Source organism: Bos mutus, chromosome 11, assembly GCF_027580195.1.
Source record: "Bos mutus isolate GX-2022 chromosome 11, NWIPB_WYAK_1.1, whole genome shotgun sequence".
In the NCBI taxonomy this organism is placed as follows: Eukaryota; Metazoa; Chordata; class Mammalia; order Artiodactyla; family Bovidae; genus Bos; species Bos mutus.
The window spans coordinates 56,478,930-56,503,430 of NC_091627.1; the positions used below are offsets into that span (position 1 = coordinate 56,478,930).

At 39.2% G+C, this 24,501-nt stretch overlaps 1 protein-coding gene across 3 annotated transcripts in view; it reads left to right on the forward strand.

Annotated features, from left to right (window-relative positions):
- Positions 1 to 24,501, forward strand: part of DNAH6 (dynein axonemal heavy chain 6) — a 271,508-nt gene that overhangs the window by 107,157 nt on the left and 139,850 nt on the right. For all 3 annotated transcript variants that reach the window (XM_070379404.1, XM_070379405.1, XM_070379406.1), the window contains exons 30-35: positions 6,364 to 6,501; positions 7,699 to 7,866; positions 9,778 to 9,926; positions 11,906 to 12,013; positions 17,673 to 18,228; positions 19,159 to 19,281. In XM_070379404.1, the coding sequence (XP_070235505.1) occupies positions 6,364 to 6,501; positions 7,699 to 7,866; positions 9,778 to 9,926; positions 11,906 to 12,013; positions 17,673 to 18,228; positions 19,159 to 19,281 (1,242 nt within the window). The remainder of the gene's footprint in view (positions 1 to 6,363; positions 6,502 to 7,698; positions 7,867 to 9,777; positions 9,927 to 11,905; positions 12,014 to 17,672; positions 18,229 to 19,158; positions 19,282 to 24,501) is intronic.

The window sequence follows — 24,501 nt, forward strand, 5'->3', positions numbered from 1 at the left end:
CAGGAATGATTAAAGTGGAATAAATAGAGCAAGGGAGACTAGTCAACACAAGGCAATCTGGGTGGGTCAGGTAGGAATCAAGGCCCGGATTTGTCAAATGGTGGTAAAAATGAGGTATAAAACACAATAGCAGGGAAATCTAGGAACAAGGAATAAGCTTACAGGAAGAGAAGAGTAGGGACTTCCCTAGTGGTCCAGGGACTAAGATTCTGTACTCCCAATGCAAGGGGCCCTGGGTTTGATCCCTGGTCAGAGAACTAGACCCCACATGCTGCAACTAAGATCCACTGTAGCCAAATAAATAAATTAATATTAAAAGAGAGATGAGCAATTCAGAGTTGTGTATTAAAAATGAAATGAGACACGTGTACCCAATGTTCATCGCAGCACTGTTTATAATAGCCCGGACATGGAAGCAACCTAGATACCCATCAGCAGATGAATGGATAAGAAAGCTGTGGTACATATACACAATGGAGTATTACTCAGCCATTAAAAAGAATACATTTGAATCAGTTCTAATGAGATGGATGAAACTGGAACCTATTATACAGAGTGAAGTAAGCCAGAAAGAAAAACACCAATACAGTATACTAACGCATATATATGGAATTTAGAAAGATGGTAACAATAACCCTGTGTACGAGACAGCAAAAGAGACACTGATGTATAGATCCATCTTATGGACTCTGTGGGAGAGGGAGAGGGTGGGGAGATTGGGAGAATGGCATTGAAACATGTATAATATCATGTATGAAACGAGTTGCCAGTCCAGGTTCGATGCACGATACTGGATGCTTGGGGCTGGTGCACTGGGACGACCCAGAGGGAGGGTATGGGGAGGGAGGAGGGAGGAGGGTTCAGGATGGGGAACACAGGTATACCTGTGGCGGATTCATTTCGATATTTGGCAAAACTAATACAATATTGTAAAGTTTAAAAATAAAATAAAATGTAAAAAAAAAAAAAAAAGAAATCCATAGGAGGTGAGAATTCAGGGAAAGATTTTTTCGTTGAGTAGTTCTCAAACTTTTTGATCACAGGACCTTTTTACACTCTTAAAAATTATTGAGACCTCCAAAGAATTTTTGTTTATATGTATGGGTTATACCTGTTGATATTTTCCATGTTTTAAGTTAAAATTGATGCATCTTAAATATTTATCTGTTTTAAAATAACCATAATCAATTATTACATGTTAGCATAAACACACATTTTGAGAAAAATAACCATTTTTCAAAACGAAAAATTTAGTGAGAAAAGTGACAATATTTTATATATTTTTAAATCTCTTGTTTGGTATAATGGAATGTGGCCAGATTCCCTATGGGAGAATATCTGCTTCTGCATCAAATCTTTTGAGATATGTTATTTTGATTGAAGTATTTGAAGAGAAATCTAGCCTTACACAGATATACACACTAAAAGAGAGGAATAGGTTAATAGCTTCTTCAGATAATTGCTGATATTCTTCTTTGAAACTATACCAAAACTTGACAAGTGGCAGTTTCTTAAAGATTATTTGTGATGTGGAAACTGAAACAAAATACTGAGAAAAACAAACTCTGTTCTCTCCTGAGAGAATGAGACTGAAAAGGCAAATAACATTTTAGCATTATAATGAGTCCTTTGACCTCACAGACCCCCTAAAAGAAACTCTGGGACTTTCAGGGGTCCCCAGATGACACTTTAGAAGAGAGATTTGGGAGAATGGCATTGAAACATGTAAAATATCATGTATGAAACGAGATGCCAGTCCAGGTTCAATGCACGATACTGGATGCTTGGGGCTGGTGCACTGGGACGACCCAGAGGGATGGTATGGGGAGGGAGGAGGGAGGAGGGTTCAGGATGGGGAACACATGTATACCTGTGGTGGATTCATTTTGATATTTGGCAAAACTAATACAATTATGTAAAGTTTAAAAATAAAATAAAATTAATTAAAAATAAAATAAAAAAAAAAAAGGATCTCCAGCATCAGGATTATGGCACATACACCTTCTTAGCCCCTTCATGGATCCCAGCCCTGTCATGGTGAAGGGGCTTGTGTAACTCAGTGAAGCTGTGAGTCATGCCACCTGGGGCCACCCAAGAGAGACAGGACATAGTGAAGGGTTCTGACAAAATTGGTCCACTGGAGGAGGAAATGGAAACTCCTCCCAGTATTCTTGCCATGAGGACCCCATGAACAGTATGCAAAGGCAAAAAGTATGATACCCGATGAGCGCCCCACCGCACCCCAGGCCCAGATCAGGTGTCCAATATGATACTGGGCAAGAGCAGGACAAAAAAAAAAAAAAAAGAAACTGCTGTTTTAGCATCAGTTCAGTTCAGTTCAGTTGCTCAGTCATGTCCGACTCTTTGTGACCCCATGAACCGCAGCACACCAGACCTCCCTGTCCATCACCAACTCCCAGAGTTCACCGGGATCCATGTCCATCGAGTTGATGATGCCATCCAACCATCTCATCCTCTGTCGTGCCCTTCTCCTCCTGCCCCCAATCCCTCCCAGCATCAGGGTCTTTTCCAAAGAGTCAGCTCTTCACATCAGGTGGCCAAAGTATTGGAGTTTCACCTTCAGCATCATTCCTTCCAATGAACACCTAGGACTGATCTCCTTTAGGATGGACTGGTTGGATTTCCTTGCAGTCCAAGGGACTTTCAAGAGTCTTCTCCAACACCACAGTTCAAAAGCACCAATTCTTTGGCACTCAGCTTTCTTTATAGTCCAACTCTCACATCCATACATGACCACTGAAAAAACCATAACCTTAACTAGACGGACCTGTGTTGGCAAAGTAATGTCTCTGCTTTTTAATATGCTGTCTAGGTTGGTCATAACTTTCCTTCCAAGGAGTAAGCGTCTTTTAATTTCATGGCTGCAGTCACCATCTAAAGTGATTTTGGAGCCCCCCCAAAATAAAGTCAGCCACTGTTTCCACTGTTTCCCCATCTATTTGCCATGAAGTGATGGAACCAGATGCCATGATCTTAGTTTTCTGAATGTTGAGCTTTAAGCCAACTTTTTCACTCTCTTCTTTCACTTTCCTCAAGAGGCTCTTTAGCTCCTCTTCACTTTCTGCCATAAGGGTGGTATCATCTGCATATCTGAGGTTATTGATATTTCTCCTGGCCATCTTGATTCCAGCTTGTGCTTCCTCCAGCCCAGTGTTTCTCATGATGTACTCTGCATATAAGTTAAATAAGCAGGGTGACAATATACAGCCTTGATGTACTCCTTTTCCTATTTGGAACCAGTCTGTTGTTCTATGTCCAGTTCTAACTGTTGCTTCCTGACCTACATACAGGTTTCTCAAGAGGCAGGTCAGGTGGTTTGGCATGCCCATAGCATGTTAATATCTAATTTGGAGAGTTGTATATCCCCTGAAGGGTGTGGAGCAGAGATCCTCAACCTTTGGGCCATGGACTGGTACCTCCTGTCAGACCAGCAGTGGCATTAGATTAGAAATTAAGTGTACAATAAATGCAATGTGTTTGAATTGTCCCAAAACCATCTCCCCTACCCAATATGTGGAAAAATTGTCTTCTACTAAATCCATCTCTTGTGCCAAAAAGATTGGGGACCACTGGTGTAGAGGACCTTCAGAAAAAAGACAAAGCTCATTCCTGGCAACTTCCCAACTTCCCAGTCAGACATGGGGGAGGAGAAAGACTTCTCAGTGTGAAGGAGGCATTGTGCCACCTTCACCTCGTCCATCCCAGTAGGGCAGGTGGATGTGGATGCCTCTTCCAGGAGCAGAAACAAGAGAAGGACAAACCAGCTGTCAGTTCCCACACAGAAGTAGCTGACAACAGAAGCAGTTACTGACATTAGACATTAGACCTTTTGTGGACTTTTAGGAAGCATGCATGAAGGGAAAGAGCTTCCAGTGTGCCCCAAATATATTAGCATTGAGTTCTGAAACTAGGGGAACCTGTATGTCATGCTAAAACAGCCTAGGGAATAAAATTAAGTCCCTTTTAAAAATAGTAAAATTAAGTGATTCTAAGAGAGAGAGCTGGAGGAACCCACCTGTATTGAAAAATGTCTTTTTCCCCTTCTTGGAGTCCTACTTCTTATGCTCACTTCAGCAGGTAGTAACTTCAGGTGGTCAACAGAGATGGTACAGACTGTGTAACATCACTCTGATGGAGACACATTTCATTTTCTTCTTTTTGTCTCCTGTTGCCCATCAGTCCTTGTATACCATTGAAAGCTCTTCCACGAGCAGGTTGTGACTGGATGACCAACATCATTGTGAGCTTTCTGTCCTCTGTCCCTTGGTTGGGGATTTAAGATCCTACAAGCTGCTCAGCCAAAAAAGAATGCCAGCTTGGTCTTTAGTTGTTCCATTGTTCAGTCCATCTATTTCATTTTTGTAATGTAGGCTGTATTATAATTAAGTTCCAAGGATTGTTTCTTATCTCTGGCTCTTTTTTTTTTTTTTTTGAACATCTTGTTTTATACTATAGTAATGTAATTTCCTCTAAAATCTCTCTGAGGATTCCATTTAAATTTTTACATTTTTTGTTTTGTCCCCCAAATCACCTCCATTTTCTTCAGAGTTGCTTATTTTGTTTATTTTTCTTCTCTCTTTCTCGATGTTGATTTTTCTTAAATGTCTGTTAATCTTTACTTTTTAGTTCATAAGCATGGATAGGGGACTGAGTTGATCATTTAGAATAACTTGTTTCACCCCTGCTTTCAATGAAAGAGCTCCTGTGATCTCTGTGAGAATGTAAGATATTTGGCTGGCAGGCTTCCCCATAGAGTGTGTGGGCATGGGCAGCCAGGAAGCCAGAAACCTTTTATAAATACCAAAATAACAAGGATTTTTTTCTACAGTAGTAGAATTCAGTGGGTTTCACTCATGGATGGAGCCATCTGTCCTTTTGACTCTCAGTTGAGTAATGTGGAGGTCTGAAGTTATCTGTCTTTTCTTTTCTCTGCTTTCGTTTTCTCCCAAGCCTAATGTCTTCTCCCAGTATCTCCTAATGTCTCCCAAAGACAGATCTCCCCCTTTCTCAACAAAGCAGTCCTTGGGTATTATTCTGGAGGGAAAATTCAGTAATGCCAGCCTCAAGAACCCTGTTTAGTCTACTTGGAATGAGGAAAGAGAAGCACAGAGAAAGGCAGGGCCCACAAACCTGATCACTGCAAGTACTCACCTTTGACTAATTTCCAAGGATTGCCCTGGGACCTTCTCTGCTTTCCTTGCATGTATTGCTGATGGGTTCAGAGTTTCTTGGAGACCTTCCTGAAGGGTAGGTAGTTCTTCCTTCCTTCTGGCTTGGGCTGAATTCTGCCTTTCTCAGCTGAGTAATCAGTATTTATGAACTTTCCATCTTCCAGGATATTTTTTCAAAACTTTCTTTCTGCTGCTGGTTTTCCTTTCCATTATGTTTTTATCAGGTAGGCGCAGGTACAAATGCAGACACAGAAATGGAGAGAGTTCTGTCTTTCATACATGGTCATTTCAGAGAAAGGGATGTTATCCCTATGTGCTCAATTGACCACCTTGAAACAAAAAAGCCATTAGCTCTATTTTCAAAGAGATATAGATATGGTATGATGCAATATTTGTACTAATGCTTAACCCCAAATTCAAATCTCTAAAGGAACTTTCCTCTGTAGATAGCCACAGGTATGTATTCACTCTCCTGAACCACTAGGATTCTGCTGTAGAAGAAATTAACCACCATTACATTACCCTGTATATGGGCTTCCCACGTGGCACTAGTAGTAAAGAAGCTGCCTACCAACGCAGAAGATGTAAGAGATGTGGGTTCCATCCCTGGATCAGGAAGATCCCCTGGAGGAGGATCTTCCACAGCAGTCCACTCCGGTATCCTTGCCTGGAGAATCCCATGGACAGAGGAGCCTGGCGGGCTACGGTCCATGGGGTTGCAAAGAGTCAGACATAACTGAAGCTCAAGTGACTGTGCTTCTGCTCAGTTGTTCCTGCATGTTGCCTGCCATGTGTAGTACCTGGTAAAGATGATGAAAATTTCCATCAGCAAAGTTTTCAAGGTTTTCTTAAGTAATTAAGTGTGTCTGTTCTGTGTGTCAGTTTCTTTGAGAACATGTATTTACATAGGTGAAAGAGGATTATGAAAAAGTAGGTCAGATTGTCATTTTATCTAAAAATAAAAATAAGTTTCAAATCATTCAGAGAGCGGCAAAAACATATTTCCTCTAAGAAAAAGGTGTTAACTTCTGCCATGGCCCAGGAGTCACACAAACCTATTGCTTGTTTGCAGATACCACCTCTTGTCTTTTTAATACCTCAGCTCAGAATTTAACTTTGGCAGGAGTTCAACTCTACAGTACAGAGCTGAGTGGCATTCTTTTGATTTCAGATGATGGGGCGCTTCTTCAGTGGTCTGGCACAGTCAGGAGCCTGGTGCTGCTTTGATGAATTTAATCGGATTGACATAGAAGTTTTGTCTGTCATTGCTCAGCAGCTCATTACCATCAGGAATGCCAAAGCTGCAAAGGTAAGGGGCTGGGCATAGATATCATGTTTCTAGTCTGTAGATATCATGTTTCTTAAGTTTGTAGTATTCTTGCCTAGAACATATCGTGGACAGAAGAGCCCGGTGGGCTACAGTCCATGGAGTCACAAAAGAGTCAGACGCAACTTAGCAACTAAAGAACAAGAAGAAGTTCATAACAAACTTACATCATGTTGTATTTTAAGAAGGGCAGTGCTAACTTCAGCCTTTCTAGCCCATGTTTCCAATGTCATTGGTGAATGCAGCAGTGGAACTGAGCTGGGTGAATTAATTGCTCATCCAGGCAACACAATAAACAACTGTATGGCAGACACTGTGCTGGGACCTAGGGATATAGAGTTGGTGAGACTCAGTCTGTGCCCTCATGGAACCCTCTTATTCTTTGCTCCCCCAACACACACACATGCATGCTTGTACTCCCTTGTTCTTCTGTCCTCCGCCTCTTATTTTCCTCTTATTTTTCTTCTTCTTGCCTTTGACATTGATTTCTCTGCTCTGTTTCTCTAACTCTGCCTCTTCTGGGCTCTACTGCCTTCCTCACAGCCCCTAGTCTCAGCCTGTTGCTGGTAAAAAAATGAGAGGAGTCCTGGGGGACCCAAAGGGGCCTTGACTCTCCAGAAGTCACTGGACTGGAAAAGCCAAGGAGTGTAGGGACAGATGAAGATATTAGGGTGGCTTCAGTATTTAAAATGTGTTTTAGCCCCTTTGAACATGTTCCTGGAGAAGGATTTTGTACCGGAAAGGTGATGGCAGTGAAGGGTAGGACCAAGCCCCCCACCATTCTGTTGTGTTGACCTTGCAAAATTATGGTCATGAGGGCACCAAAGGGCAGGTGGGTATTCAGCCGGTACAAACCAGAACCTTGCGAGTTGTTTGATTTTTTTAATTATTTTATTTTAGTTATTATTTATTCATTTATTTTATTATGACTGGGCCAAGAAGGAGGAAACACCTGGGGCAAGGCAGGGGCAAGGAGGCAGACAGCAGGAAATGCTTAGCCCAGAAGAGAGGGAGAGTGAGTAGGACAAAAGCAGGAGGAAAACATTCCCAACAATAGGATTCAGTAGTTTTTGCTTGAATGCACGTCACACAAGTTTTGTACTCGAGAAATAATTATGGGGAAGAATTTACAAATATATGGCAAAGTGTTAACTTATATCTTCTCTTTCTTTTCAACAGCTCTCTAGATTCATGTTTGAAGGGCGAGAAATAAAGTTGGTTATGACTTGTGCAGCCTTCATCACAATGAATCCTGGATATGCAGGCAGAACTGAGTTGCCAGATAATTTGAAAGCCCTATTTAGACCCTTTGCAATGATGGTTCCAAATTATGCCTTGATTGCAGAGGTGAGCTTCACATTATAAAGCAGCAAAACTTTAAACTTGTTTCTTTTATTTAGTATTTGATTTCTATCATGATAGAAAGTTTCCATTATGAATGTACTCTGGCCAAGGTTATACGGTATTGTTTCCTCTTAAGTATGTAGATATGATTGTTACCACTTAGAATGTTGTGTGTGTGTGTGTAACTGCTGTATCCCCAAAGTCCAGTTTGCCATCTGGAATATTGTAAGCCCTGAAAACTGGAATAAATAAATGAACTTAATTAACCATTTCATTGGAATTTATCAGTTTGTCTCTAGGAATTAAAATGTCTAGATTATCCTAAAAAGACTATATTATTCTCACTTCTCTTGCTGCATTATTTTTTTAATTAGAGTCAAGAGGTGTTGAGTAGAAACAATACCAATCACTAATGATGAAAGACAGTGATTTGTTTCTAGTTTTGTCAATACAGTAAAAAAGATAGCCATCATTAATAAGCTAATTATGGTTGTATTTGTTTCTTCTCTATCTAGGAACCTTTCTGTTTAAACCGGTTTTTTTTTTTGTTTGTTTCTTCATACTAGCTAATAACCAGTGTATTTAAATCTTATATGTATTTTTCTTGACACTTTTTACTGAGGTATAATTTACATATGGTAAAGTGCACAGATCATAAGCGTACAACTGAGTGAATCCTTACATATGTATTCACCTGTGATCACCAAGACCAAGATGTAGGATATTTTCAAGACTCTGGAAGGCCCTTCATGCTCAATGCTACAGTTCACAAGGGACAGCACCTCTTTTAGAATGGAGTTTCTCAGAAAGCACATATTACTCCCACTGCTAGTAAATTTCTGACAACAGCTAATTTAAAATTTTCCTCTAATGAAGTAAAAGTAACTGCCTAAGAATAGACCATGCCAAATCCTATCATTAGAAAAATTACAACTTTTAATAGTATTAATATAATGCCTACAGGGTCTCATGAGTCTTGCAGCACACCTGTGGGTAAGATGGGGTGCTGAGCAGCTAAGACACACATCCCTATGTAATATCCCACACCACTCTTACAGCAGAAAGTGAAAAAGAACTAAAGAGCCTCTTGATGAAGTGAAAAAAGAGTGAAAAAACTGGCTTAAAACTCAACATTAAAAAAACTAAGATCATAGCATTCGGTCCCATCACTTCATGGCAAATAGATAGGGAAATAGTAGAAACAGTGGCTGACTTTATTTTTGGGGGCTCCAGAATCACTGCAGATGGTGACTGCAGCCGTGAAATTAAAAGACACTGGCTCCTTGGAAGAAAAGCAATGACAAACCTAGACAGCATATTAAAAAGTAGAGACATTACTTTGTCAACAAAGGTCCTTATAGTCAAAGCTATGGTTTTTCCATAGTCATGTACAGATGTGAGAGTCGGACCATAAAGAAGTCTGAGTGCCAAAGAATTGATGTTTCTGAATTGTGCTGGAGAAGAATCTTGAGACTCCCATGGACAGCAAGGAGATCAAACCAGTCAGTCCTAAAGGAAATAAATCCTGAATGTTCATTGGAAGGACTGATGCTGAAGCTCCAATACTTTGGCCACCTGATGTGAAGGACTGACTCATTGGAAAAGACCCTGATGTTGGGAAAGATTGAAGGCAGGAGGAGAAGGGGACGACAGAGGACCGGATGGTTGGATGGCATCACCGACTCAATGGGCATGAGTTTGAGCAAGCTCTGGGAGATGGTGAAGGACAGGAAAGCCTGGCATGCTTCAGTCCATGGGGTTGCAAAGAATTGGGCACAACTGAGAGACTGGACACAACAACAACCGCTTGGAGAGATCTAATATCTTAACTAGATTTTGAATGCATTGGTATTATGCTACTGTGTTGTTATCAGTATAATATAATCAGGCATTGCATTATATTTTCCATTCTAGGTAATTCTATATTCTGAAGGATTTGAATCCAGTAAAATATTAGCAAGAAAAATGACCCAGATGTATAAGCTTTGCAGTGAACAGCTCTCTCAGCAGGATCACTATGACTTTGGCATGAGAGCTGTGAAGTCTGTACTGGTCATGGCCGGGTAAGAAACCTAAGTGGGCAAGAGTTGAGTTCCAGACTGTGTCATGCATTACTCATACATTTCATGAGTAATTCACAGATGGCTCTTAAAGCAACATGTTGTTGTTGTTCAGTGGCTAAGTCATGTTCAACTCTTTGCGACCCCATGGACTGCAGCACACCAGTCTTCCCAGTCCTCCGCTGTCTCCTGGAGTTTGCTCAAATTCGTGTCCATTGAGTCGGTGATGCTATCTTACCATATCATCCTCTGTTGTCCTCTTCTTTTGCCTTCAGTCTTTCCCAGCAACATGATTAATAAGTGTTAGCTGCCACTGTTATCATTCTTACCTTGACACACCCCCTGCCACAGTGAAAGGGCATCTCTCTTCATCTCACAACAGTTCTTCCCTGTGAGAACCAACATAGCTGCCATTAAGCTTTGGCTAGCGTTTTTTTTCACCTGAATGCATCCAGTACAATGGGTTTCAGCATATTAAAGGCTTAACCACCATGAGCCAGGATATGAAAGTGAAAGTGAAGGTCACTCAGTCATGTCCAACTCTTTGTGACCCCATGGACAGTAGCCTACCAGGCTTCTCTGTCCATGGGATTCTCCAGGCCAGAATACTCAAGTGGGTTGCCATTCCCTTCTCCAGGGAATCTCCCCAACTCAGGGATTGAGCCCAGGTCTCCTGCATTACAGGTAGATTCTTTACTATCTGAGCCAACTGATAAGGCATTCACTTTGTTATGCACATACACAATTAAGTCATCCCCATCAACTGACAAAGCCTAAAGCATTCAGAGAAACTTCAGTTTTATCTTCAGTACAAGCTTATGTCCTGGATCCCCTTCTCTGTCATTACAGTCTGGTCCAATGCTGAGCTTCTTACTAGTTTCTAGTGGCATGCACACATGCTAAGTCGCTTTCAGTCATGTCCAACTCTGTGACCCTACAGACTGTAGCCTGCCAGGGTTAGCCTGCCATGTCCATGGGATTCTCCAGGCAAGAATACTGGAGTGGGTTGCCATTTCTTTCTCCAGTGGATCTTCCCAACCCAGGGATCAAACCCACCTCTCACATCTCCTGCATTGGCAAGCAGATTGTTTACCCCTAGCACCATCTGGAAAGCTAGTAGAGCAAGAGCCTTTTCTCTTAAGGCCTTAGCTTCTCTCTTTATAACCTCTTGACATCCCTACCTCTGGAACCCCCCAACTTGTCCAGAGTCTCTCAGGGAATCTGTCTTTCATCTGCTCCTTCCTATCAGGCAATGACTCTCTGGCTTAGATTCTATTCACATAGGGCCCCTTCTGCCTGCCTCCCATACCCCTGGCTTCTGCACAAATCACCCTGCCTTTCCACCCTCTGTTCATTCCTTCAACCTCTCAGATACAATATTTCTACTCTGTACAGGATTGCCATTGAAGGAAGAAGGATACTGAGAAGTTCAGACATGCTTGTACTCAGAGAACATGACTGCAACCCAGGGGCAAGACAGACAAATGAGCAGTCATGTAGATTAGACTAGTTAGTGTGTGAGGGGAACCATGGTGCTGTGCCCTGGGGTTCCCTGAGGTGGGGGTGGAGGGAACTTTCTAGAAGAGGGAATGATTGAGCTGGGTTTTGAAGGAAAAATGAGAGCCAGCAAAAAACCATTCTGGGATAAGAGAAAAGAAAGTGACAGGGATCTGAACCATCATAATGTATTCAGAGAACTATAAATTCAGGTTGAATAAAGTCTGGATTGATAGGAGGTCCTTGAGAAAATGTTCCTATCATTCTCCTCAAGGCAAAGCAGCCTGTGCTTGACTTGTCCATGTGTTGTTTTGGAGATGGATCCTGGGCATGCCAGGGAAAATGGTCTCATCCTTCCAGTAGGAATTGGCAGTGGGGTGCCCTCCACAGCTTTCTGCAAGCAGAATCCCCAGCCCAGAGATTTAGAAAATCATGTTCAACATTATGTATTTACAACGTCATCTGAATTATTCCTTTAAATTTAGGTCTTTAAAAAGAGAGAACCCAGACCTCAGTGAAGATGTGGTGTTGATAAGAGCTTTGCGGGACTCTAACTTGCCAAAATTCCTAACAGATGACGCTATTCTATTCAGGTAAATGTCTAGGTGTTATAGAGAAAGCATAACTACTATGTAGAGGTAAAGGATAGTTTATCTTCAAACATGTCAGTCTCTAGTAAGGTATCTTTTCTAGAGATACTTATTGCAATTTTAAAATGCTAGTTTCAAAAAAAGATACTAAAGTTTTAGCATCAATCCAATCATTTATTTTTTCAACTTATTGACCCCCAAGCTGCCTGCTATGCAAATTAGCATTTGGTTACAAATTCCTGACCTAAGAGAAGTTCCAGACTCAAAAGAAGTAGATCGGGGTCTCAACACAAATGTGATTGCTTTTATCTATTTCTACTTTCATTACTGAGTTTTATGTTTATTCAAGTCATATATGTATGTGGTTTTAAAAATGAAATGCTGTTTTAAGTTACTCTCAGGGAAAACAATAGTTTCCTGCCCTTTACCAACTCCCGCTTCCTAAAGACAATAACTTTTTAATTCATCTATTCGTCCTTTCATTTTCCTATTTCTGTCCATATCTTTTGGTACCACATTTGTGTCATTTCATGAACTTTTCAGTTTTAGATGTTATTAAGTTACTAACAGAGAGATGAAGATATGGACACACTTCTCTGCCCACCAACCCATCCTCTCTGGGTAGTCATGTGACAATATAACCAGAGCTAAATATACAGGATTTCCGTAATTTATTTTAGAGATATAAATATTACCCAAAGCTGAGCTGTCTTTCCCTTGTTATTAAAGTACCTTGCTTCTTATTTTTCCTGCATTTATTATTTATCTTAATTTTTGTTTTTTATGCCTTCACCAACTTTTCTATACCTCTATCACTAATTCATTTCAAAATTCTGCCAGAGTATAAATCTCCTAAAAACAAAAACGACCTTCAGTCATACACATCTGTCATCCTGGAATGTCTATTTATGACCTTACCGGGGATACTCTTTGCCTTTGTCCACCATCAGATCCCCTGATTGCCGGAATATGTGTCTTTGCACTTTTGGCAGAACACAGTGATGAAAATTCCTATATATTAATGATCGCTCACTTATGATATTGCTATAAGTGAGATTCTAGGAAGTACATTCCTGAGATCATGGGGTATGGACATTTTAAATTTAGATAGATCCTATCAGTATATCCTCCAAAGGCATTTTATATTTATAGATACAGATTTATGAAAATATGCATTTCCTTTTATATGTTTTAGAGAAAAATACCAAAATAGTAGCCTATTTTATATACATTATTTTGTTAGTACCACTGAGCATCATTTCTTCTGTTTATTAGTAATTTATATTTATTATTCTTGGAGCATTATTCTATTGTACTCTTTTACTTAGCAATTTGTGAGAAATCATGAACTTTATCTGGTAAAACATTGGAAATATTTCTCTAAGTATATAATTCACTCTAAGTTACGTTTAAAGCCTCTTACCTCACAGAAGTTTGATTTTTCCTTGTGTGTTTTTATTTTTTCACTTTATCAACTTTTTTAAAGTTACAGAATTTTTATCTTTTTGAGATAGACTTTCTTAACATAGTACTATAAATTCACCTCTTATATTTTCTTCTTGTATTTTTCCCTTGCTCTTTTTTATTGAAGTATAATTGATTTACAATATTGTATTAATTTCAGGTGTATAGCATAGTGATTGAATATTTCATAGATTATACTTCATTTGAAGTTATTATAAAATATTGGCTATACTCTGTGTGCTGAAAAATATATTCTTTAGCTTCTTTATTTTATACGTAGTAGCTTGTACTTCTTCACCCACTACCCCTATCTTGCCCCTCCCACTTCCTCTCACCACTGGTAACCACTAGTTTGTTCTCTGTATCTGTGAGTCTATTTCTTTTGCTATATTTACTAGGTTGTTTTATTTTTTTAGATTCCACATATAAGTAATAACAGATTATTTGTCTTTCTCTGTCTGACTTATTTCACTAAGCATAATACCCTCCAGGTCCACCCATATTTTTTCAAATGGCAAAATTTCGTTTTTTATGGCTGGATAATATTCCAACATACATTCCATTCATACAAAATCTCCTTTATCCATCTATCTGTTGGGTGACTCTTTGGTTGCTTCCATACCTTGGTTATTGTAATAATTCTTGATAATGCGGCTATAAATATTAGGCTGCGTATATCTTGTCAAATTAGTGTTTTCCTTTTCTTCAAATATATATCCAAGAGTGGAATTACTGGATAATATGGTAGTTATATTTTTAGTTTTTAAGGGCCCTCCATACTGTCTTCCATAGCAGCTGCACCAGTTTACATTCCCACCAAAAGTTTACAGGGTTCCCTTTCCTCCATATCCTCACCAACATTTGTTATTTGTGGTCTTTTCATTGATAGCCATTCTGACAGGTGTGAGGTGGTATCTCATTGTGGCTTAGAGTTTCATTCTCTGAGAATTAGTGATGTTGATCATCTTCTCATGAAGCTGTTGGTCATCTGTATGTCTTCTTTGGAAAAATGTCTGTTCAGGTCTAATGCCCATTTTTTAATTGGGTTTGTTTTTGATATTGAGTTGTATGAGCTATTTATTTATATATTTTGAGTATTAACCCCTCATAATTTGCAAATATTCTCTCATTCAGCAAGTTATCCTTTCATTTTGTCAGTGGTTTCCTTTGCTGTGAAAAACTTTTAAATTTAAGTAGGTCCCATTTGTTTAATTTTGCTTTAGTTTCCTTTGCATTGGGAGACCAATTCCAAAAAAATATTGCTACAATTTGTGTCAAAGAGTATTCTGCCTATGTTTTCTTCTCAGATTTTAATGGTTTCTAGTCTCACATTTATGTCTTTAATCCATTTTTAGTTTACTTTTATATGGTGTGAGAAAATGTTCTAATTTTATTGTTTTACATGCAACTGCCCAGTTTTCCCTGCAACTGCCCAGTTTTCCCTGTACCACTTATTGAAGAGACTATCTTTTCTCCCTTATATATTCTTGCCTCCTTTGTCTTAGATTAACTGACCATAAGTGCATGGGTTTATTTTTGAGTTCTCTATTCTGTTTCACTGATTTATGAGTTTGTTTTTGGGCCAGTACCATACTGTTTTGATTACTATCATTTTTTAGCATAGTTGGAAGTCAAGGAGGGTGATAAGTCCAGCTTTTTTCTTCTTTATCAAGATTATTTTTGGCTATTTGGAGTCTTTTAGATTTCCATACAAATTTTAAAACTACTTGCTCTATTTCTGTGAAAAATTGCCATTAGTGTTCTGAGAGAGATTGTGCTGAATCTATAGGGTAGATGATCATTTTGACAATATTGATTCTTCCAGTTCATGAACACAGTGTATCTTTCCATCTGTTTGTGTCTTCTTCAGTTTCTTTCCTCTGTTTCTTAGAGTTTTCTGAGTATAGGTCTTTTACCTTTGTAGGCAAGTTTGTCCCTAGATATTTTATGCTTTTTCATGTGAATGTAAATGAGACTGTTTTCATAATTCTATTTCTATAGAATTTCTATAGAATCCATATTCTATTTCTGATAGGTTGCTGTTAGTGTATAGAAATGCAACATGTTTCTGTATGTTAATTTTGTATCCTGCAACCTTACCAAATTCGTTGATGAGTTCTAGTAGATTTTTTTGTGATGTCTTTAGGATTTTCTATGTATAATATGATGTCATCTGCAAAAAGTGACAGTTTTACTTCTTCCTTTCTAATCTGGATTCCCTTTATTTCTTTTTCATATCTGATTGCTGTGACAAGGATGTCCAATACTATGTAGAATAAAAGTGACAGGAGTGGGCATACTTATCTGGGTCTGATTTTAAAGGGAAAGTTTTCAGCTTTTTGTCACTGGGCATAATGTTGGCTTTGGGTTTGTCATAAGTGGCATTCATTATGCTGAATTCTGTTTCTTCTATGTAACGTTTCTTGAGAGTTTTTATCATGAATGGATTTTGTATTTTGTTAATTTCTTTTTCTGTGACTGTTGAGATGATGATGTGATTTTTATTTTTCCTTTTGTGAATGTGGTGTATCACATTGATTGAATTGCAAATATTGAACCATTCTTGCACCCCTGGAATAAATTCAACTTGATCTTTGGTGTATCATTGTTGAGAATTTTTGCATGTATAGTATCAGAGATATTGACCTGTAATTTTCTCTCTGGCTAGAGCCAGAGTCAGATGTGAGCCATGGCTTGTCCTGTTCTCAGTGGTCAACACTGCCCTCTTGGAGCAGGGACAGGTCCCAAGATACTGGAGCAGAAGCCCTGAGGGTTGGGTCTGAGCTGGTTCTCTTCCAAGTGTGTGATCTACCTCTCCCAGCATCGGTACCTCTACTCTAGAGGAGCAGTGATGGAGAAAGAGGGGCCAGACTGGGTACCAAGTGCAGGCTTGGGCAAGCACTGGGGTAGTCCCAGCACATCAGAGCTCCAGAACACTCCCAACCCACTACCTCCAAGAGCTCCAGTAATAGCCATCCTCGCCCTACTCAGATTCAGTGCTGGATCCAAGCCTGCTCCTTCCCCCTAACTGTGCACTCTCCTTAGAAGTAGCACTTTTCACCCTACTGGGAAGCTGTGCTAGAGCAGGCAGTTCTGTGGCAGGTGCTCATTGTGAGTTGGGGCACATAGTCGAGGATGAGGATTGTGGGAGACAGCCAGAGCCTCAGGCAGTTTCATTCTGTTTCCTCTCTCTTGTTCTTGGAATAAACAACCACTCCTCACAAGTGGGATATAGATTTCTTACAGCTCTGCTGTTAGTTTCACTGGCTTTCAAATCAGCTAAGAGGCTTGTCTTCCCAGTATCTGCTCCTAGGATGGCGGTGCCCAATGTGGTTCAAACGCCTCACTCTCCAGGGAGGATCTCCAAGCCCATGTAAGCCCACTCCTCTTCTGTGTCCCCTCCAACAGGCACAGATACCAACCTGATTGCTTCTTTCTCTTCCCTTCCTACCCAACTCTTTGTGAATCTTTCTTTATAATCGAGTCTTTTTGCAAGTCTCCAGTTTGTTTTCATGAGAGTTGCTTCACATGTAGATGTATTTTTGATGTATTTGTGGAAGGAAGTTAGCTCAACATCCTACTCCATCATCTTGATCTCCCCCATCTTGTACTTTTCTTGTCATTTTATATTAAATTCTTTACTGCTTCTCAAATGTTTTTGTGTGTGTAAGAGTTTCACTTCTTTTTCACCCGTACAGCCATTTGGTTTCCCATAGAAATAGTCCATTTTTTCCTTTACTCCCTTTTTCACATAGTACTAGTTTTCTATTTCCATCTTTTTTTCCTAAATATTTTTATACCATTATAAGCACACATAAGTGCTTTTTGGGAAAAGTTGAGCTATAAATATAATTTTTAAAACAAACTGAAAAAATCATTGTCTGTATGTTTGATACTATGCCATGTACTGTGTATAACACAAAAATGTAAGAAATATTCTCTATCTCAAAAAGCTCCCAATATGCTTAAGAACATTGGTCCACTGTACAAGGAACAAGAAAAATCATACACAAATCAGAGAAATGATAGATTCTGGTACAACACATAAGATAATGTAGTACTGTGTGTTTAGAAGAAAAGATAATGAGAAAAATAAGAACCTTGGTAATGTTTAAAAAATTAATTGTAACATGGGTGGATATCAATGGCCAGTGATTCCTAATTTATTTTATTTTATTTTTTAATTTTATTTTTCCAGTGGAATCATATCTGACCTTTTTCCTGGAGTCCAAATTCCAGAACATGATTATGGTATATTGCAGTCAACAATTATAGATGTCATGAAGAAAAAGAATCTTCAGCCTGAAGCATGTATGGTTAAAAAAGTGATACAGTTCTATGAAACGATGCTAGTAAGGCATGGTGTGATGTTAGTTGGGCCAACAGGAGGTGGCAAGACCACAGTTTACCAAGTACTAGCAGAAACTTTAGGGAATTTGCAAAAACTTGGTGTAGACAATCCCTTTTACCAACCAGTTAAAACATATGTTCTTAATCCTAAATCAATTACAATGGGTGAATTGTATGGTGAAGTTAATAACATAACCTTGGAATGGAAAGATGGTTTAATGGCACTAAGTGTCCGAGCGGCTGTGAATGATACTTCAGAAGACCATAAATGGATCATCAGTGATGGGCCAGTAGACGCTCTTTGGATTGAAAATATGAATACGGTGCTGGATGATAACAAGATGCTTTGCTTGGCTAACAGTGAGAGGATTAAACTCACACCTCAAATCCACATGCTTTTTGAGGTAAATATATATTCCTTACTGTGGAGTGAAATCATTTGTTAGATTGGCATAACATCATTAATTTTTTTTTCTCTTAGTGATGTATCTTTGATTATCTGTAAGACCTACCATGGTGTTTCATTTATACACTAAATATTTATCAAATTTTCCTTTTATAATAGATTTTCCATTCTGACAACCAGAGTCTCTCAAATGTTCCTATCTCTCTATAAATGGGAAATAAAATAAATTCTGTGTTCACCAGTACTTGTTTCTTTCCCTTTAAAGGTAGTTATATATATTAGTGTCTTTACATGATTTGAAATGCTTTCCAAGTTAAAAATAATTGTTCCATTTAAGAAGAATAAGTCATCCCTCTGTGGTATGACTATTTGGTAATGGGATTGGAAAAGGAATGCCAGTCAAATACACTTTACAAAATATTACAGAAGACACCACCCCTGCTGTGTTCATTCACCAAACATTAATTGAATACCTACTGTGTCCTAGGTACTAGGCTATGCATTGGATATAAGAATAAAAAAGGTAAGAAGGAAAAAGAAGGGAATAACTATGTACACCTTCCCATAAGAATTTGACAGCATCCTTCACTTCAGTCGTTTTCCAACTCTGTGCCACCTCATGGACTGTAGCCCGCCAGGCTTCTCTGTCCATGGGATTCTCCAGGCAAGAATACTGATACTGGAGTGGGTTGCCATCTCCTTCTCCAGTATCCTTCTATACTTACATATATTTATGTATATTTCTCCTCATGCCTCATTTAACTTTCCTTCTCCATTTTAAATCACTTATAGCTCGCCCACTCTCTTGCATGCAAAACCTAACAGTGTGTTACCTTAAACTTTAAATGCATGATTTATTAGCATTGAACTGGAAGGGACAAGGAAGTATCATGTTAGCCATTTCTTGTTCAACTTTTTAAAATTTTAGGTGCAAGATCTAAAGGTTGCCTCTCCTGCAACAGTCAGTAGATGTGGAATGGTATTTGTGGATCCTGAAGAGCTGAAGTGGATGCCTTATGTTAAAACCTGGATGCAGAGTGTTTCTAAAAAAGTAAGTGCAACTGGACACTCCCCACCCTTTCCATCTGTCAGGGCTCACCCTTCTCTCAAGAGCCCAAATAGCAACTGATTAAGACCTCACTGTGCTTGATAAAGGGAATCCCAGTGTTGGTATCTGGCCCTCGCCCTTGAATTCTTGGGATTCTCCAAGGAGGTTGTATACTCCCCATAGCTGTCTTCATTATTTATGACCTCAGCCCACCAGCCCACCTAGTCAGTCTGGTTTCTGCCTACCCTGCCTTGTTCCTCCCCTACCCTCAACTGGGTTCTCTCAAATACAAACAGAAACACTTCCTTTAGTTTCCCCAAATACAGGTAGAACAAGGAAGGGCATTTAAAATAAAAAAAAAAAAGACTCTGCAGAAGGCTTGAGTTAATGAGGGGGAAGCACAACGAAGGAATAGAACACTTAAATCCAGGCCAGGTCTTTGTTTTTAGATTTTAGAAACCCTAATGCTGCTGAGGGGCTTCCCTCGTGGCTCAGTGGTAAAGAATCCACCTGCCAATGCAGAATATACAGGAGACTCTGGTTTGATCCCTGAGTCAAGAAGATTCCATCTAGAAGGAAATGATAACCCCCTCCAGTATTCTTGCCTGGGAAATCCCATGAACAGAGGAGCCTGGCAGGCTACAGTCCATGGGGGAACAAAAGAGTCGGACAGGACTTAGCAACTACACAACAACAATGCCTCTGAGAGCCAGAAGGAAGAAAAAACCAGTTTAGTTTCCCATTCAGCCTTGTTGTTACTGTTGTTCAGTTGCTAAGTCATGTCCGACTCTTTGCGACCCCATGAACTGCAACACGCCAGCCTTCCTGTCCATTGTCTCCCAGAGTTTGCTCAAACTCATGTCCATTGAGTCTGTGATGCCATCCAACCATCTCATCCTCTGTCGCCCTCTTCTCCTCTTGCCCTCATCTTTCCCAGCATCAGGGTCTTATCCAATCAGTCAGCTCTTCACATCAGGTGGCCAAATTATTGGAGCTTTAGCTTCGGCACCAGTCCTTCCAGTGAATATTCAGGGTTGATTTCCTTTAGGATTCACTGGTTTGATCTCACTATCCAAGAGACGCTCAAGAGCCTTCCAGCACCACAGTTCAAAAGCATCAATTCTTTGATGCTCAGTTCTCTTTATGGCCCAATCTCACATCCATACACGACTGCTGAAAAAACCATAGCTTTGACTTGATCTTAGGCCCCTTATCTAAGACGCATTCTAACCTTAGAGGTAGGATTCCATCCAAAGTGAAGAAAAACTTTTATATTATTATTCAGAACAATGCAGTTCCATATTATCTTCTATATCCTCTCCATTCTAAAATAAGATTTCTCTTTACCTTAACTTAACAAGGGCTTCCCAGGTGGCTCAGTGGTAAAGAATCTGCCTGCCAATGCAGGAGATGCAAGAGACTCCAGTTTGATCCCTGGGTTGAGAAGATCCCCTGGAGAAGGAAATGACAGCCCACTCCACTTAACTTAATAAGCAATCTTTTTAAATGTTTTTCTTCATCTCATCTCAATTGCCATTCTGAGAAAGCCATCTTTCTGCCTCTCCCCCTCCAAAGATGAGTCAGAGAATGATTGTTTTCCTCACTCTTAGGCATCAACATTTTAAGAATATTGTGACCTACCCTCAGGGCACCTTACTTTTTCCCCTGTAATCAGCTTCTTTAAAAACACCTTTATTGAGGTACAATTGACATTTTTTGTTGAAGTATAGGTGCTTTACAAAGTTTCTGCTATACAGCAAAGTGAATTAGCCACTCATATACATATATCCCTCTCACTTGAATTTCCTTTCCATTTAGCTCACTATAGAGCACTGAGTAGAGTTCCATGTGCTATACAGTCTATTCTCATTAGTTATCTATTTTATACATACTGATGTATACATGTCAATCCCAGTCTCCCAATCCATCCTATACCCTCTCCCAACCTTAGAATCCGTATGTTTGTTCTCTATGTTTGTGTCTCTATTTCTGCTTTGCAAATAAGTTCATCTATACCATTTTAGAGTACCTTAATTTTTTTGAAATTTTTAATGAAGTATAGTTGATTCACAATATTGTGATTTACAAAATTTGTTTCAGGTGTACAGCAAATGAACAGAAAACCTTGTTAAAGAAAGTAATTCTCAGAATTGAGACTATCATGTCCTGCCATAGGATGTTAAACCTTTCTGAATTTACTTTTTAAATAGATTTTATTATTCAGAACAGTTTTAGGTTTATAGAAAAATTTAACAGAAAGTACAGAGAGTTAGCATATGCTTTCTCTCCTCCAAACATAGTTCCCACTTTTATTAGCATTTTTCTTTGGTGTAGGTGGGCTTCCCTGGTGGCTCAGATGGAAAAGAATCTGCCAGCAGACACCGGTTTGATCCCTGAGTCAGGAAGATCCCCTGGAGAAGGGAATGCCTACCTACTCCAGTATTTTGGCCTGGAGGATTCCATGGACAGAGGAGCCTGGTGGACTATAGTCCATAGGGTTGCAAAGAGTCAGACAAGACTGAATGACTAAGCACATTTATGTGGGTACATTTGTTAAAATTGATGAACCAATATGGATACATTCTTATGAACTAAAGTCCATGGCTTACATTATGATTCACCCTGTATTGTGCAGTTTTATGAATTTTGATAAATGAATATATCATGTATCATGCAGAATAGTTTCACTGCCCAAGAAATCTGTGCTCTCCCTGTTTGTCCATCCACACCCTCTCCCAACCCCTGACATTACTGATTCCCCTGTCTCCATAGTTTAGCCTTTTCCAGAACATCATATAGTTGGAATTATATGGTCTGCAGCTTTTCCAGATTAACTTCTTTCACTTAGTAATATATATTTACAGTTCCTCCATGTCTTTCTGTGGCTTGATAGCTCATTTTTTAGTACTGAATAGTATTCAGTGTTATTGTATGCTGAAGTTTATCACTTACCAAGTTTATCCACTCACCTACTGAAAGACATCTCAAAGTTTCCAAGTTTTGGCAATTACTAATAAAGCTCACATAAACATTCGTATATATTTTTGTGTAGACATAAGATTTCAGCTCATGTGGATAAATACCTAGGACTGTGATTTCTCAATCATTTGGTGAAACTGTGAAGAAACTGCCGATCTGTCTTCCAAAGTGGCTGTACCATTATGCATTCCAAAGAACTTCTTTGTTACTCCACGTCCTCACCAGCATGTAGTGGTGCAGTGTTTTAGATTTTAGCCATTCTAATATGAAGGTAATGGCAATCCACTCCAGTATTCTTGCCTGGACAATCCCATGGACAGAGGAGCCTGGTGGGGTACAGTCCTTGGGGTCACAAAGAGCCAGACACAACTGAGCAACTAACACAACTCATATGTATTTGTAGCTCATTTTGCTTTCAGTGAGTAGTTTTCTTATATAAGATGTTGAGTGTCTTTTCATATGTTTATTTGCCACCTATGTATCTTCTTTGATGAGGTGTCCACATCTTTTGCCCATTATTTTTGGGTTGTATGTTTCCTTGTTACTGAGTTTTGGGAGTTCTTTATATATTTTGGATACAGGTTCTTTATATGTATTTTGCAAGTATTTTCTCCAAGTCTGCCTTTCTTTTCATTTTTTTCAAATAATACCTTTCACAGCACACACATTTTTAATTTCAATGGTCTAACTTGTCTTGCATGGTTTGTGCTTTTGGTGTTGTATCTTAAAACTTATTTCCAAATTGAAAATCACCTAAATAAATATTTTCCTCTGTTACCTTCTATGAGTTGATGGTTATGCATTTTACGTGTAGGTTTATGATCCATTTGGAGTTACTTTTTCTGAAAGCCATAGTATCAATGTCTGGATTCTCTCTCTCTGTCTCTCTTCGGCATGCAGATGCTGAATTCCAGCACCGTTGTTGAAAACACCATCCCTTCTCCACTGGATTGCTTTTGTTCCTTTGTGAAAGATCAGGTTGCTGTATTTGTATGAGCCTTTTTATGGGCTCTGACACCATTAACCTATTTGTCTAATTTTTTTGCCAACATCACACTGTCAGTTACTGTAGCTTTACAGTAAGTCTTGTCAGGTAGTGTCAGTTCTACTTTGTTCTACAATATTGTGTTCACTATTCTGGGCCTTTTCCCTCTCCTTATAAATGTTGCTCTCCCCAAAGTAAATTACTGGGATTTTGATTCAGATTGCATCAGCTCTATAGATCAAGTTGGTAATAACTAACATCTTCACAATATTGAGTCTTTATATCCATGCACAGTCTCTCCATTTACTTAGATGTTCTTTGTTTTCTTTCATCAGAATTGTGTTGTTTTCCTCACATTTCCTCTTGGAAATATTTTGTTTAAAATATGCCTATCTTATATTTTTTTATACTAATTAAATGATTTTGTATTTTCAGTTTCAAATTCTAATTATTCATTGTTGATACATAAAAAAGCAATTGATTTTTGTATATTTACCTTGTATCCTACAACTTTACTATCAGATCAGATCAGTCGCTCAGTCGTGTCCGACTCTTTGCAACCCCATGAATCGCAGCACGCCAGGCCTCCCTGTCCATCACCAACTCCCGGAGTTCACTCAGATTCATGTCCATTGAGTCAGTGATGCCATCCAGCCATCTCATCCTCTGTCGTCCCCTTCTCCTCTTGCCCCCAATCCCTCCCAGCATCAGAGTCTTTTCCAAGGAGTCAACTCTTCGCATGAGGTGGCCAAAGTACTGGAGTTTCAGCTTTAGCATCATTCCTTCCAAAGAAATCCCAGGGCTGATCTCGTTTAGAATGGACTGGCTGGATCTCCTTGCAGTTCAAGGGACTCTCAAGAGTCTTCTCCAACACCACAGTTCAAAAGCATCAATTCTTCGGCACTCAGCCTTCTTCACAGTCCAACTCTCATAACTACTTACTAGTTTCAGGAGTTTTGTTTCAATTCTTTGGGATTTTTTTGTATGGATAATTGTAAAGACAACTTTTTTTCTTTCTTCTCAATCTGTATACTTTTTTCCCCTTTTATTGTCCTATCATGTTAGCTAAGACTTTCAGTACTACGTTAATAAAAGTGGTGAGGGGACAACATTCTTTTTTAAATCTTTGGTCCTTTACCTTGAATAAATATTTAAAATGCTTCTTTTTATACTTTTTTCATTGTTCTTAATTATGGAAGATAATCATCAGTATAGAAGACTATGAAATACTTGTTGCCAGTTTAACAAATGATCATAAA